The sequence below is a fragment of the Nerophis lumbriciformis genome, linkage group LG14, assembly GCF_033978685.3.
Source record: "Nerophis lumbriciformis linkage group LG14, RoL_Nlum_v2.1, whole genome shotgun sequence".
Lineage (NCBI taxonomy): Eukaryota > Metazoa > Chordata > Actinopteri > Syngnathiformes > Syngnathidae > Nerophis > Nerophis lumbriciformis.
The window spans coordinates 22,212,026-22,227,701 of NC_084561.2; the positions used below are offsets into that span (position 1 = coordinate 22,212,026).

A 15,676-nucleotide genomic window follows, 5' to 3' on the forward strand; every position below is an offset into this window, starting at 1 on the left:
ACTCAGATTCTTATCTAACAAGGGTTTTAAATCATTCTCCTCAATATGAAATGCACTCCTAACAGGTGCAAAAGAAATTGCATCCCTATCCTCCTTCAAAACCGCACTGAAAGAGCACCTACAAGTGGCTACAGATTTTACCTAACACCACCCCCACCCTTTCCACATCCCACCCCCGGATTGTAAATAATTGTATATACTTTTTCTCATGCTCTCTGAGCTTCTATTGCTCACTGCTTGCTGTAAATATCCTACAAAGTTGTGACCTATATTTCTACATTATTATTATGCCTATTAGTGACTCTGTTTTGATGATCAACTTGTATGATGATGTATTATGCTGATAGTATATATTTGTACCATGAATGGATTATCTTGGGCCCCGACTTTAACAAGTTGCAAAACTTATTCGGGTGTTACCATTTAGTGGTCAATTGTACCGAATATGTACTGTACTTTGTAAACCGTACCGATTCATATTACCGTATGTATTGTCTTCCCTCACAGTCAGCTAATAAAAGCTTCAATTACTCAATCTTGTCTTTTCGTCACAGGAATACAAGTCAAACGTGCAACATTAATGCACAGCCCATGTTGCCCTTTGGTCCGTTGAGCAGGAGTTCCTTGCTTTCTTGACATAAAATAATAAAGTTGTAATTTCTGAGAAAACAGTCTAAGAATAAGTGCAAATGATTTACTGAAACCAAGTAGGCTTTAGAGATTTTTCTATACAACTGCTGCTCTCTTTGGACTGGACAAAGCTTTGTGTTGCTGGTGACCGTAGTGAACCTCTTTGCTCATTCCTATTTCTCCCTTTATCCTCATGTGTTCCGCCCACAGTGTACGCCCAGCTGTGGTCCTGGCTACAGGCACCGAGTGGTTTTGTGCAAGAGCGGGGAGAGTGGGGACACGCTGCCAGAGTCCAAGTGTCCCAAGCATGGTCGGCCCACCTCTAGAGTGCGCTGCAACCTGAAGCGCTGCCCTCCACCTCAGTGGGTGATAGGTCCTTGGGGAGAGGTAAGACATCTTGGACTTGCATATATTGTAGTCCATGTTGGTATTTTCACCAAGTTAGTTTATTATTTCTTCGGTCAATGGTCAACAAAATAAACAAACAGTCGTACATTCATAAACAAACAGTTGTACATTCATAAATTAAAAATGTTGCAGACTGAAAGGGTTTAGGCTGAAGTTGAACACTTATTTGGTAAAGTTTACCAATTCATGGTAAAGTTACACTTAGTGCCGTATTTTTCAGCCTATAATGCGCACTTAAAATCCTATTATTGTCGCAAAAATCGACAGTTCACCTTACAACCCGGCTCGCCTTGTATATATTCTAATTCTGGTTGTGCTTACTGACTGATTTTATTTGGTACACTGTGTAATGATAAATGTAACCAGAAGATAGCAGTCACATAAAATAGATACAGTATGTGTGGACTGCAAGTTGACGCCTGTTTAATAAATGACCAACATTTTGATGTTTCAATGAGAAGATTACTCATAGAACATTACACACGGCGCTCAAAAATCTGTCAAAATGTTTTAGTACGACTTTGGTAAGCTACAAAGGCGCACTGCTTAATGGATTGTCGGAGCATGGCTACCGTAGTCAGACGTACTGTGCTTTAACATACGGGTATCATTATGGCGTGTGTATAGTAACCCCAAAATTGCAGCTGTTAGGAGACCCATTATAAAGCGTTTTGTTTCGCAATATTATGCAAAACCATTTTTTCTTATCTAATGGTATCTACTGATGTGTATTTGGGGTCTGCATAAGTCCCGAAAATTGTAGTCCGTAGTCAATTATCTCCTTCTTTTTCTCTGTCTTCTAGATGTGGGGTTTTATTCTTTCGCTGCTGCTATTTCTGATACTAAGTTGCGCACAGTTCTAACTCTAACTATCTGTAGACTCGTTATGGACGCGCTAAAAACTACAACAAAAGATGACAGGGAGAAGACGCTGTCGAATAAGTAATAAGATGACCCGTCCACCAAACGACGCATCCTGAAGAGACGGTCAGAGAGCGGCTTGACATCACATCGTCTGTAAAACATAATCTATGCGAAATGCTGACCATATGACCACCATTACGTTATGGAAGTGTTTTGAATGTAGAAAATAGAAAATAATAATAATACTACCCCTATAATGCGCCTTTTGTATAAAAATAGACCTGAATAGACCCGTTCATCGACAGTGCGCTTTAAGATCCGAAAAATATGGTAGTTCTACCGTGAGCTGTAGTTGTACATGAAGGTATGTTTTTTTTGCCTGGCAGTGTTCTGCAAAGTGTGGACTCGGTCAGGAGATGCGGTCCGTGCAGTGTCTGACGCACACCAGCATGCCATCCAACGAGTGTCAGGAACATCTGCGGCCAATCTCCATGCAGCAGTGCAAGAGCAAATGTGACCTCAGTCTGCCTGTCAGTACGGACACCACCGAAGGTCAGCGATTAAATTGTTTACCAAAGGAAAGATGCACAGAACTGCACATGATATACAATTTGATTGGATGTGGTCAAGTCAATTATGTTTTTAACTTAAATTAAACATTATTCCATTTTGGCATTCAAAATTATAATTTTAAATATGCTTGTAATTAGTTTTGTGGGAAAAGTAACAGTCACAAATATTATAGTTCAAAGTCCATGTTGTAGCAGTGTTTACCTTACATTCATTCAAATGTGACGGACCGCTACACATAAATTTTGACCGGCAATTAAATTTGGCGCTATCTATTATACCAGGGGTGTCAAGCTCGTTTTCACTGAGGGCCATATTGCAGTTATGGCTGCCCTCAGAGAGCCGCTTGCAACAGTGAATAATACATGAATATAAATGTACTGTATAAGGATTCACCGCATGATATAATTACACAATTGCCTATGCATTTGATCAATTTTTTTTTTTTTTTACGTATTCCGTAAAAAAATAATCTGACTGGCAGCTCAGGAGCCAGAATTGTATCTTTGACTTTACAATATTTTGGTTTTTTTACATGATGTTACCGTGTCACTGTTTTTTTACGAAAAAAATTCTGCCAACAGAGCGGATAGTTTTTTTAGCTTAAAATCTATGGTTATTGTTGATTTTAGAGTGTATTACTGTACATTTTTAACTGTACAATTCTGGTGACTGACCATAAAATCTGTTGTAATTTTTACAATGTACAATTTAATGGATAACTTGCTTTGAAATTATAAGTCAATCAGGTGTTTTTTTATTTTAACAAAAACGTTTTTATTGTACGATAATAAAATATTTGTTACAGTATTAGGAAATACGAAACTAATACACTATTATTACAGATAATAACTCATTTTCAACCTAAATTTATACACATGTAACTAACATTACATTATTAACATGAACAATATTATTATTACAGATTCATACATCAGCCAAGCAAATATCCATCCATCCATTTTCTACTGCTTGTCCCTTTCAGGTTCGCGGGGGGTGCTGCAGCCTATAATTTATTTTTATTTCAAGAAAACAAATGTAATAATGATAATATAATATTTGTGACATAATTAGATAATATTGAATAAAAATATATGCAACTGCATTCATTACTTGTATTTTTTTCTAAACTGAAAAGAACGAATACATTTAGTAAGAAAAAATAAAGTACTTTATTGACGCGTATTATTTTCAGGCTTTTGCGGGCCACAGATCTGGCCCCGGGCCTAGAGTTTGACACCTGTGTGTTAGGGAACAGAGCAGGGATCAGTGTTGCCAATTTAACGAGTAGAGGATCTAAAATCCTCATCTAAAAGCACACAAAAACAAGTCACAAAAAAAAAAATTCAGTCAGTATTTTAAAACATTTGTTTTGCTTATGTTTTTTGCTCACATGCATCACGGCTACCTATGCAAATTAGATTATGAATCCTCCATGAGACAGTTAGTCCAAGTTCACTGAATTGTGCACTAAATGCTATAGATTTGCAGGAATCTGTTAATTGATTATAATCCATCCATCCATCCATTTTCTACCGCTTATTCCCTTTGGGGTCGCGGGGGGCGCTGGAGCCTATCTCAGCTACAATCGGGCGGAAGGCGGGGTACACCCTGGACAAGTCGCCACCTCATCGCAGGGCCAATTGATTATAATGTCCGCCCCAATTGATAATGACAATGGGCCTGATCTACTAATGGTTTGCATGTATTAAAACACGTGCAAACTTGGTAGCGCACGCAAAGGTGATCTACTAAGCTTATGCTCATAAACGCTCAATCCATTTAGCGTGTCTCTTCATGAATATGTAAAATATATGCTGATTATTAGAAGACCTATAATAATGGGAGGAGATGCAAATATAATCATTTAGCGCTTGCAATGTGATTTATTTAGCACGTCTGAAACAGTTACGCACAAAAAGCTGTGAGAAGGGAGTAAATTGTGCTGCAAAGACAGATGATGGACAGAGAATGCTCTGTCTATGTGTGGGTCAACGTACTGTATTTGGACTGTCATAAATAAAAGATACTAGACATATTCTCTATTCAGCAATATAATTTTATAGCTGCTGGATGACTTAAAGAGCTGATTAAAACAAATTTAATTGATTTGGTTTGTTATCTCAGGGCATTCAATCGATCGCAGCTGGACTGTTTGGTTTGTCTTAGAAGACGTTTTGCCTCTCATCCGAGTAGGCTTCATCAGTTCGTGCTCATAGAATTAGATTGGTCATATCCAGTCTAGTGACTGGTGCCAAAACCCAAAATATTTATACTCCAAAACCAGGCGGGTGTGCCTGATGGTTTCGCCCTATCGTATTGAGAAAAACAACTGTTTTGATGCAAACGAGCAATCCTAACTGTCAAAGCCAAGGATAGTCGTTGAAGTGTAATTTCCCCTCTTTAGAATTGAGATATTGTGTGGAAGAACGGTCGCTGTGGATCGACTACTACCAGTCCAAAATAGTCGGAATCCCCCACGTAAGCATTCCAGTCAGTTGTAAGCAAACGGCACATTGGTCACCTTCTGTGACCAGAATGTTTGTAACTCCTGGTATTTGTGGGAGGCTAAATTTCAGAGTCTTTTAGGAATGGTTGAAAGGACAGTGTTGTATGTGGTAGACATGTGGTGTCCAAACAGTCCAGTTGCGATCGATTGAATGCCCTGAGATGACAATGACCTGGATGAATGAGAACATTCATAGATATTTGTTTTGTTGTCTGCTTTTTTTATGGTGTTTATTTTTTCCATATAGGAACGTATATTACTATAATATATCTTCTATACGATAAAACGTCTTGCTGTATGCATTTTCTTTTGTCTGGATTATTCCATACGCACCATCACAACACCGCAGCGACTCTCAGTGCACACCTTCAGTGTGCTAAAAGTAGGTTTTTTTGTCTAAATCGGGCTTTTATAAAGATTTTATAGGAGCTTCTATAAACGCAAAATCCTCATGTAAGCAGGGCAGTCTGCAGCACTTTTGCACTTGTTATCAATTGCAAACGGTCACACAATTTCATAGTTTGCACACACTATTTTGCACAGTAGTCGAGCAGGCCCAATGTGTTCTAATTATTCGCAGTATTTGTTGAACAACAGCCCCATTGTAACACGTATCAAAGAATACAATTTCAGTTCAAGAACACTCATTTTGTGTCAACTTGTGGCCCACTAAATAACTCTCAATACATAAAAAACATAGCACATAACCATAATGCCTGGCACCAGTAAATTAATTCAGTACACACGCTCTATTGTTTATAGTTCATTTATGCATTAAAAATGTCATAATATTAATGCAATTCATGTATATTTCAGAATTTTTTGTGTCTTTAATCTACTCTGTCTTCCCTGCAGAGTGCAAAGATGTGAACACTGTGGCCTACTGCCCCCTTGTGCTCAGGTTCAAGTTCTGCAGCCGACCATATTTTAGACAGATGTGCTGTAAAACATGCCAGGGACACTGATCTGGACATGGTGGATGTTACAGGACACACGCCCCCACCCACACACACACACACACACACACACACACACGCACGCATACAAAATGAGCCTTGTGGCAGCATCCCGAGAGAGGTAGGTATTGGGCTGCTGTCAGACTCCCAGTGACGCCATGACTGTTCACAGTGACATTTTACCAGCCATGTGTCCTTGCAGCATGAGCTGACTTCTACATTCCACTGGAGGGAGTATTATTTTCTTGTAATATTTTTTTCTTGTAATATTTTGGTGCTACTTCTGCAGCCACTCCTTGGCTACAGGACAGGTTGCAATATCGGATATTGGGAGGGTTTACTCGTGTTTACTTTGGTCTAATTGTTAAGCTTGATCTTAAAAGGTAATATTTTTGTTTAAAAACAATCCACTCCATTGAGAAGGAATGTCTTATATTATGAAAAAAGTGACCTGATAGTTTTTACTTTATGCATATCTTAAGTGTTCATCATCATTGATTTGCACAATTCATATTTGTGTTTGTTTGGACTTGCAGAAAAGCTTGTATTTAACTTTATATCTACAATATTTTAACCCTGCACAGAACAAACACATGCCACATTTGTAGCGTTAATATTTTATGCCATTTTATGTTGGGCAGCTTTTAACGGAATCTCCAAATGAAAGCTCCATTTTTTTTTGTGCCGAGACGCTCTATTTTTGAACCACTTACTCGACAGTTTAAGTGACTTTAACAGAAATTCGGTGTCATTGTGACTCACTGTCTAATTATACACTGTCTCCTCTGTGGCATAGTCTGATGATTAATGACCGGATTACATGCATCGTTCAAACTGGTGAGAAGATTTCCTCCATACATATACGCAACATAGACAAAAGTATTGGGACACAAGTCTTTAGTTCCCACTGAATGTTTATGTCAATTCTCAGTCAACCAGGTGATGGTAATAGGCAAAGGTTGAATGGAGGCAACTGGACTTGTTGAAAACGTTTCATCTCTCATCCAAAAGACTTCTTCAGGTGTAAATTTTAGGTGTAGAATTTTCCCTAAGAAATTTATAGTAGGAAGGGGATTCATATGGCCCATTCATCACGGTTTACCTGACATATGAAACGTGACGAATGGAAGGGGGCGCTATCCACCTTACCCGCCAGATGGCATTAGAGTATAGCAATTCCAACTTTGACTACAGTGTCAGTTGCTATGGAGAGTGGCACTTTCCATCATGTTCAGCAGACTGCATTGCAAAATTATTACCCCCCACCCTTTTCTTCTCACACGAGATCCACCCAGGAATGGGCCCATATGAATTCCTGCCCTACTGTATGTCTAGGTGCGGTCACCGGGGATGAGTAGCAAATTCAGTACTTTTATAGGTACCGACTAAATTCCGTCAGTATCACCGGGTATCAGTTCACGTAAGATCATATTCATATTTCAATACCTTTGTTGCTTGTGACGTCTTGTCCAATTGCAGACTAAACACTGTCTTAAATACTTGGCAAGGAAACAAGCACTCAAGTGGACTCAGCCAAACTTCCTCTGTCATGTTGCAATTTTCCATGCCAACAAAGCAAGAAAAAAAGCACAAAAAACCCCCAGTAAGGTTCCACTTTTCAAAATGTGCTACCTCGTTGCTAATTTACATTGGATTTGCCATAGACATTCTAAAGATTAGCATTAGCAATCTTCCATGGCGATTTCAACACCTCCAAATTTGTCAATGAAAACTACAAAGATGTACGTTACAATCAAACAGGTCGTTTGTAATAAGTACAATACTTACACTATAAATACTTTACTATACTACTAGTAAACATAAGACTAGATTGGTAAATTCAGCTTCATGGCAAAGACTACTTCTTATCTAGGCAAGACACCTTAGCCTATACATCACTGCCATCTAATGTCCTAGATTGCAGCTGCATGCAAAGTCTACTATATAATACTCGTAAATGAGACTCAGAAATGTAATAAGAAAACAAGATATAACAACTGGACAACACAATTATTATAATAATCTTAATTTTAAATGTCACAATAAACATGTGATTTTATTATGAAACTATTAACACACACAAAAGTACCGAAAATTGGTACCCATGAGTATGATTCCCAGGTACCGGGAGTTGGTACCTTGTCAGTCCAAATGTGAAAGGTACACATCCCTGGTGATAACAGTGGGGTTGTTGTTGCTGTCTGGTGGCAAAACAACTGGTTAGTAGGGATGTGAATCGACTCTCCAATCAATTAAAATCCGATTTTTGGGGCAACGATTTGATTCAGAATTGATTCTCAATTCAAAACGATTCTCGGAATATATTATTTTTTATAAAAAATTATAATAAAACCTTTTCAAAACAGGTTACAGGTAAGGCTCATCTTGGCTGCTGACGTATGATGTAATTAATACATGTAGTGATTAAGCATGGAGATGGCCGAAAAATTATTCTTTATTTTATTTTATTTTTTAATTGATTTTTGAAAATGATAAATCGGGTTGAATGGGAATCGCAATTTGGATGTCAATCAATTTTTTTGGTCAACCTTACTTTATAATACTTGAAAATAAGCCTTAAAATGTAATAAGAAAATAAACTATGACAACTGGACAGCACAGTTATCAGAATCAGGTCATTTCCAAATGTTATGTAAAAAAAAAAAATCGATTTTATTATTAAACAATTATCATTTATTAGCACACAAAAGTACTGAAAATTGGTACCGGTAAGTACCGATATCGATTCCCAGGTAACAGGAATTGAAAATGTATTGGTTCAAATGTGAAAGGTATCCATCCCAAGGGTTGGTGTTGCTCTCTGGTGGCAAAACAACTGTTTTTTAGGGATGTGAATCCTACTTCGAATTACAATTAGATTTTGCTTCTTAAAGTCATGATTCGATTCAGAAATTGTTCTTGATTCAAACCAATTCTTGATTTGATTCTTTTAAAAAAATGCATTCTTTAAAAACATATATTTATGTATATCTTTTTTGTTGATTTTTGAAAATTAAAAAGAACCGCAATTTGGATATGAATTAGTTTTTTTAGTGCATCCCCAATATGTAGCGCTTGCAAATAAGACTAGGAAATGTAATACGAAAAGATAAACAACTGGGGTTGCGTTCGGGTCAGGATTGTGTTCTTCCAGAAGGAGAACAACTTTGCAGGTAAGAGAAGTCTTTTAATCCAAGGCAAGGCAAAATGCATAAAGGCCGCTGGAAGCGCACAGAGCTCAAGACAAACTTAGCTTAGCATAGCATAACATAACGTAAAGTCTAAACACTTATATGGCACCACGAACGTAACTTGGCGTAAGAAGAACAATGCAACCATGTCGAGTGCATGTTGATTGGGCCTAGAAAGAGGCATATTTAGGGCAGTAGCAGATGGAACCACTAATCAAGAAACGGAAACGCTACTAGCAACAGGAAACGTTACCAAGGGAGGCTTAGGAGCACTGGCAACATAAATAACATAAACCCTAAACCAGAGGTGTCAAACTCATTTTAGATCGGGGGCCACATGGAGAAAAATCTACTCCCAAGTGGGCCGGACTGCTAAAATCACGGCACGATAACTTAAAAATATAGACAACTTCAGATTGTTTTCTTTGTTTAAAAATAGAACAAGCACATTCTGAAAATGTACAAATCATAATGTTGTTGTTTTTTTACACTTACATGTTGCGGTTAATAGTATTCCATCTTCATTTGTCGTTATTTATACTTTCTGAATAAATTATGTGACAATGTTCATCAGTCAACTCATTGGTGTTCATTTTCAATCTATCAAGATAAAAAAGTAATATCAAAATCAAATTACAGGATTATATTTATGTAGTTTGCTCATTTGCCTCAACTGGTGCACTAAAATGTGGTTTATTTTTTTTTACATATGTAGCATCATTTACAAAGATACAAATAATTGCTATTGCGACATTTAGTGGACACATTTAGAACAGCAGTTGCTTTCATTCAAAAATGTTGGCTCATTTTTATACTTAGCAAACTCATCCCAAGGGCCTGATAAAACCTGTTCGCGGGCCGTACTTTTAACATACCTGCCCTAAACAGACATGTTGTGACAGATTATGACAACTGGATAGCACGGTTATTATTTTTAAATGCTACATTGAAAGATGTTATTATTAAACATGTCGATTCCCAGGTACCGAAAATGGATTCAAATGTGAAAAGGTACCTGTGCCAAGTGGTCACAATATGGTTGCTGTTGCTGTCTGGTGGAAAAACAACTGTTAGTAAACGCTCCTCAGTGGGACAAGACAACCATTAGAGGAGAGATGCCGGGACATTCTTATAAGCAGAATTTGGACATCATGGCAAAGGCCCTGAAAAAGATGCCCTTCTTTGTCGTGCCGTGCATTTGTCTAAAGGTTGTTTTGTTTCTCCTCACTCCTTGCACTGTGTAAACATGGAAAGTGAAACTTTTTCAACAAAGAAGAAGAGTCCTGTTGTCTCCGTTCAACCTTTTGTATGTTAATTATCCATCTTGACAAGACAATTTGGTCCTATAGGGTGAACTACAACACAGAGCCACAGCAGGCCCTCTCTCAGGTCCAACATCGGTGAACTCTCCTTCTGGATGACTGGACAAAATAACCCACAGGTACACTCCGGAAGTTCATTGTTGTTCTAGAAGCAACGTCCAAACTTGTTCCAGATGTGTAATCATGTTTCAATACTTTTGTCTATATAGTGTATTTACCCATTAATGATGTGCCACATGCAAATCGTATATCTGATGTCTTACTATTCAATGTGTATTGTACTGATGCTGCTGACGTTCACAGCGAATGCAGCTGTGCATGTGGGAATGTACTCTTGTGTCTTTTTGTGGTGCTTTCATCTGGAAGGGTGCTATTCATGTTTTTTTTTTATTACATTTGTGTCCAAGCTTTCATTTTATCCACTTTTACTCACGAATCACCCCACGTCCTCCCCTCCTTCACAAAATGAAAGAAGTTCAAGAATGCTTCGGTATAAGAGCTTCTGCCCTGTACATTATTTTTTTAAAAAGGAAATATTAAACCAATTAAACATGGTTTAAAATGAGCTATCTGTGCTACAATTTCATACATTATTAAATATATCAATGTGTAAATAATCAACTGATAAGCATATCATTTTGACACAATAGCATAATTTTCCGGGAAAAAAAAACGTTTTATGTGATTCATCATGCATCAATGAGGAAGTTGATTTGACCATAATTCGATTTTTTTCATGTGGTTAATCTCAAAAAACTATTGCATTGTTAATCACACAATGTATTTTGACTGTACATGCTCCTTTACCTTAACCACGGATGGTTACCTGAATGGCTGAGGGTTGTTATACGGTCAGTGACCAGGTCAGTGCATGCAAAAATTGTAACAAAAAGAACACATTTTTAAAATAAATTATGATTTGACAGCACAATTTTTAATATTTGTAAAAAAACTTATAAAAATAAATAAAACAAAAAAATATATATTTAATTTTAATTTTAAATATGTTTACTAATGAGCTTGTCGCTCGCAGTGTAACTATAATGAGAAGTGTTCCTAATTTTCTGGTTACCTTATTTGGGAACAGTACACTACAAATTATTCACCACTTGCCAGGATTTTACATTTTATTCCGAGAAATTCCCCAAGTTTTAAGAGCTATTTGATTTTAGACATTGACTTGACAGCATAATCCTAATTTTAGCTAGAATAATTATATTTTATCCATACTAGTTTAAACATGTTAGAATTGAGGATACAACTAATTACATAAGATATTGCGTTTTTTTCCTAATAGAAAATATTGTTTAAAGAGTCTGCAACATCCCAAGGATGCCTAATTTAAAAATTGCAAGTTGAATAGTGCTTGTTCTCAGAATAAAATACTTATTTCTAGATTAAAAATCTTCTTAATTTAGGATGTCCTATCCAGTAAAAATTAACTAGAAGCATGGACAGATAATTTCAAATTTTTTTAGAACTTTTTTCCTAAAATGTAGTCTTTTTATCTCATATATTGTCAGCTCTTTGTTGCAGTTAAGAGGGCCCAACAAAGGCCTGTTTGGGGTGATAAAGATTGCTATTGTATTTTTATTTTATTTTACTTTCATGCCATAAGGTTAGTGTTTTTAATACTTACCATTGTTCTCTGTTAATTCCTACTGATATCGTATCAGTTTAATTTCGGTATCAGCCAACACACAAGGCCCAATATTGGTATCGGAAGTAAAAAGTTGCATCGGGACACCTGAATTAATAGTAGAAAATAAGACAAATACTGCACTGTAACACATACAATACATACGAAAACTGAATTTAGCACTTAATTTAGGCCCAAAACCTGTCCAATATGCTTTAAAAAAAATCAGCGCTGTAGTAAAGTCGCAATATTTGAAACGTGATGTAGTGCTGTACAACTGCTTACATTTGTAACCCTGACAAAAGAAATAGACCAAAAACAAATGTCCACTACAGTGGACGCTGGTTCTTAGAGAGATATAATGGTGGGTTCCATTGACCTGGGAAGTTGGAAGTCGCAGCTGGGAATGACGTCACAGCCAAGCTATAAGCGCTCCAGTTATGAGGTCGTAAATCAAGATGGCTACATCCATGAAATCTATTCTTGCGTTTGCCTTATCTGAATATGAACAGCTTATTAAAAAAATATGCACTCCTGGAACCTCCAAACACGATGGTTGAAGAAGAAACACAGGATTACCGCCACGACAATCCTATAAAACACATGACTTTTTTTTTTAATTTACACTAGTAACATTACTATATATATATATATATATATATATATATATATATATATATATATATATATATATATATATATATATATATATATATATATATATATATATCCGGGTACTCCGGCTTCCTCCCACTTCCAAAGACATGCACCTGGGGATAAGTTGATTGGCAACACTAAATTGGCCCTAGTGTGTGGATGTGAGTGTGAATGTTGTCTGTCTATCTGTGTTGGCCCTGCGATGAGGTGGCGACTTGTCCAGGGTGTACCCCGCCTTCCGCCCGATTGTAGCTGAGATAGGCTCCAGCGCCCCCCGCGACCCCAAAGGGAATAAGCGGTAGAAAATGGATGGATGGATGGATGGATATATATATATATGTATGTATGTATGTATGTGTGTGTGTATATATATGTATGTATGTATGTATGTATGTATGTATGTATGTATGTATGTATGTATGTATGTATGTATGTATGTATGTATGTATGTGTGTGTGTGTGTGTGTGTGTGTGTGTATATATATATATATATATATATATATATATATATGTATGTGTGTGTGTGTGTGTGTGTATATATGTGTATATATATATATGTATGTATATATATATATATATATATATATATATATATATATATATATATATATATATATATATATATATATATACACAGGTAAAAGCCAGTAAATTAGAATATTTTGAAAAACTTGATTTATTTCAGTAATTGCATTCAAAAGGTGTAACTTGTACATTATATTTATTCATTGCACACAGACTGATGCATTCAAATGTTTATTTCATTTAATTTTGATGATTTGAAGTGGCAACAAATGAAAATCCAAAATTCCGTGTGTCACAAAATTAGAATATTACTTAAGGCTAATACAAAAAAGGGATTTTTAGAAATGTTGGCCAACTGAAAAGTATGAAAATGAAAAATATGAGCATGTACAATACTCAATACTTGGTTGGAGCTCCTTTTGCCTCAATTACTGCGTTAATGCGGCGTGGCATGGAGTCGATGAGTTTCTGGCACTGCTCAGGTGTTATGAGAGCCCAGGTTGCTCTGATAGTGGCCTTCAACTCTTCTGCGTTTTTGGGTCTGGCATTCTGCATCTTCCTTTTCACAATACCCCACAGATTTTCTATGGGGCTAAGGTCAGGGGAGTTGGCGGGCCAATTTAGAACAGAAATACCATAGTCCGTAAACCAGGCACGGGTAGATTTTGCGCTGTGTGCAGGCGCCAAGTCCTGTTGGAACTTGAAATCTCCATCTCCATAGAGCAGGTCAGCAGCAGGAAGCATGAAGTGCTCTAAAACTTGCTGGTAGACGGCTGCGTTGACCCTGGATCTCAGGAAACAGAGTGGACCGACACCAGCAGATGACATGGCACCCCAAACCATCACTGATGGTGGAAACTTTACACTAGACTTCAGGCAACGTGGATCCTGTGCCTCTCCTGTCTTCCTCCAGACTCTGGGACCTCGATTTCCAAAGGAAATGCAAAATTTGCATGGTTGGGTGATGGTTTGGGGTGCCATGTCATCTGCTGGTGTCGGTTCAGCTGATTTAGCTGAACTGCACCAATTTTGTCAGGAGGAGTGGTCAAAAATTCAACCAGAAGCTTGCCAGAAGCTTGTGGATGGCTACCAAAAGCGCCTTATTGCAGTGAAACTTGCCAAGGGACAGGTAACCAAATATTAACATTGCTGTATGTATACTTTTGACCGAGCAGATTTGGTCACATTTTCAGTAGACCCATAATTAATTCATAAAAGAACCAAACTTCATGAATGTTTTTTGGTACCCAACAAGTATGAGCCCCAATCACTCTATCACAAAAAAATAAGAGTTGTAGAAAGTATTGGAAACTCAAGACAGCCATGACATTATGTTCTTTACAAGTGTATGTAAACTTTTGATCGTGACTGTATATGTATATACAAACATCCAACAATACATCATACACGGCTGATTAAGTGTGAGAAAAATAGTCAGAAGTGCTAATAACGGATGTTACAGGTTGTTTACACTCAAAGCAGCCATCTTTGAAGCCAACTTGGGGGTGGTGAGGACTCTCCGACATTCTTAGTAGTAAATCCACATCGTGTTGAAATTTCCAACTAGGAACTCAAAAATTACAACTTCCCAGTACAAATGGAACACACCAATAGTAATTCATTTTCCCCAGCATGTCCTGTTATGGGTCACAAGTGAGCTGAAGCCTTTCCCAATTGACTTTGGTTGAGAGTCAAATCACACCTGAGGCCTCATGTGTTATGATTTATGTGGCTTTCCAGAAAATTCAGATTTATTAAAGTGTGCCTTAGATCCCGCAGTCTATACAGTCAGAAAACTCAAAAGAGAATGAGCAAGACGGCAAGAAAGAAGAATTTCACCAACAATGAGTTGAGTGTAAAAATGTACTCTATTGCAAGTTAGTGCAGCAGTGCATGCGCTGGGGAACAGGTGTGGTTTAGTGTTTCACACTTCACACACACATTTTTAATATGATACTGCTTTGCACACAATCAGTGGCTTATTTGAAAGATCTACTTTAACCAGAAAAAAACAGCAAGTCACCAACTTTAACCACTGACTCGTAATGATGCTGTAGAGACAGGATACTCACTAAGAAGCCACAAATCACACACAATGCCAACTTGTTAAAACCCCCAATTCCAACCCTTGATGCTGAGTGCCAAGCAGGGAGATAATGGGTCCCATTTTTATAGTCTTTGATATGACTCGGTCGGGGTTTAAACTCACAACCTACCGATCTCAGGGCGGACACTCTAACCACAAGACCACTGAGTAGGTCACTCGGTAAGAACTTGTAGTCTGTCCCCAACCATGCTGTTGCTTAGAATGTACAAATCATGCATTGAACCAGGCCATTTCGCTACAGTGTTGCTTCATTGCATTTCTGCATTACATATGATCTGTACATTGATTGAATAAAATG

At 37.4% G+C, this 15,676-nt stretch overlaps 1 protein-coding gene across 1 annotated transcript in view; it reads left to right on the top strand.

The window, feature by feature from the left end:
• Positions 1-10,976, top strand: part of adamts10 (ADAM metallopeptidase with thrombospondin type 1 motif, 10) — a 114,860-nt gene extending 103,884 nt beyond the window's left edge. Inside the window, exons 24-26 of the mRNA XM_061975824.2 lie at positions 841-1,017; positions 2,289-2,454; positions 5,837-10,976. Of these exons, the coding sequence (XP_061831808.1) occupies positions 841-1,017; positions 2,289-2,454; positions 5,837-5,946 (453 nt within the window). The 3' untranslated portion in view covers positions 5,947-10,976. The remainder of the gene's footprint in view (positions 1-840; positions 1,018-2,288; positions 2,455-5,836) is intronic.
• Positions 10,977-15,676: the final 4,700 nt, after the last annotated feature.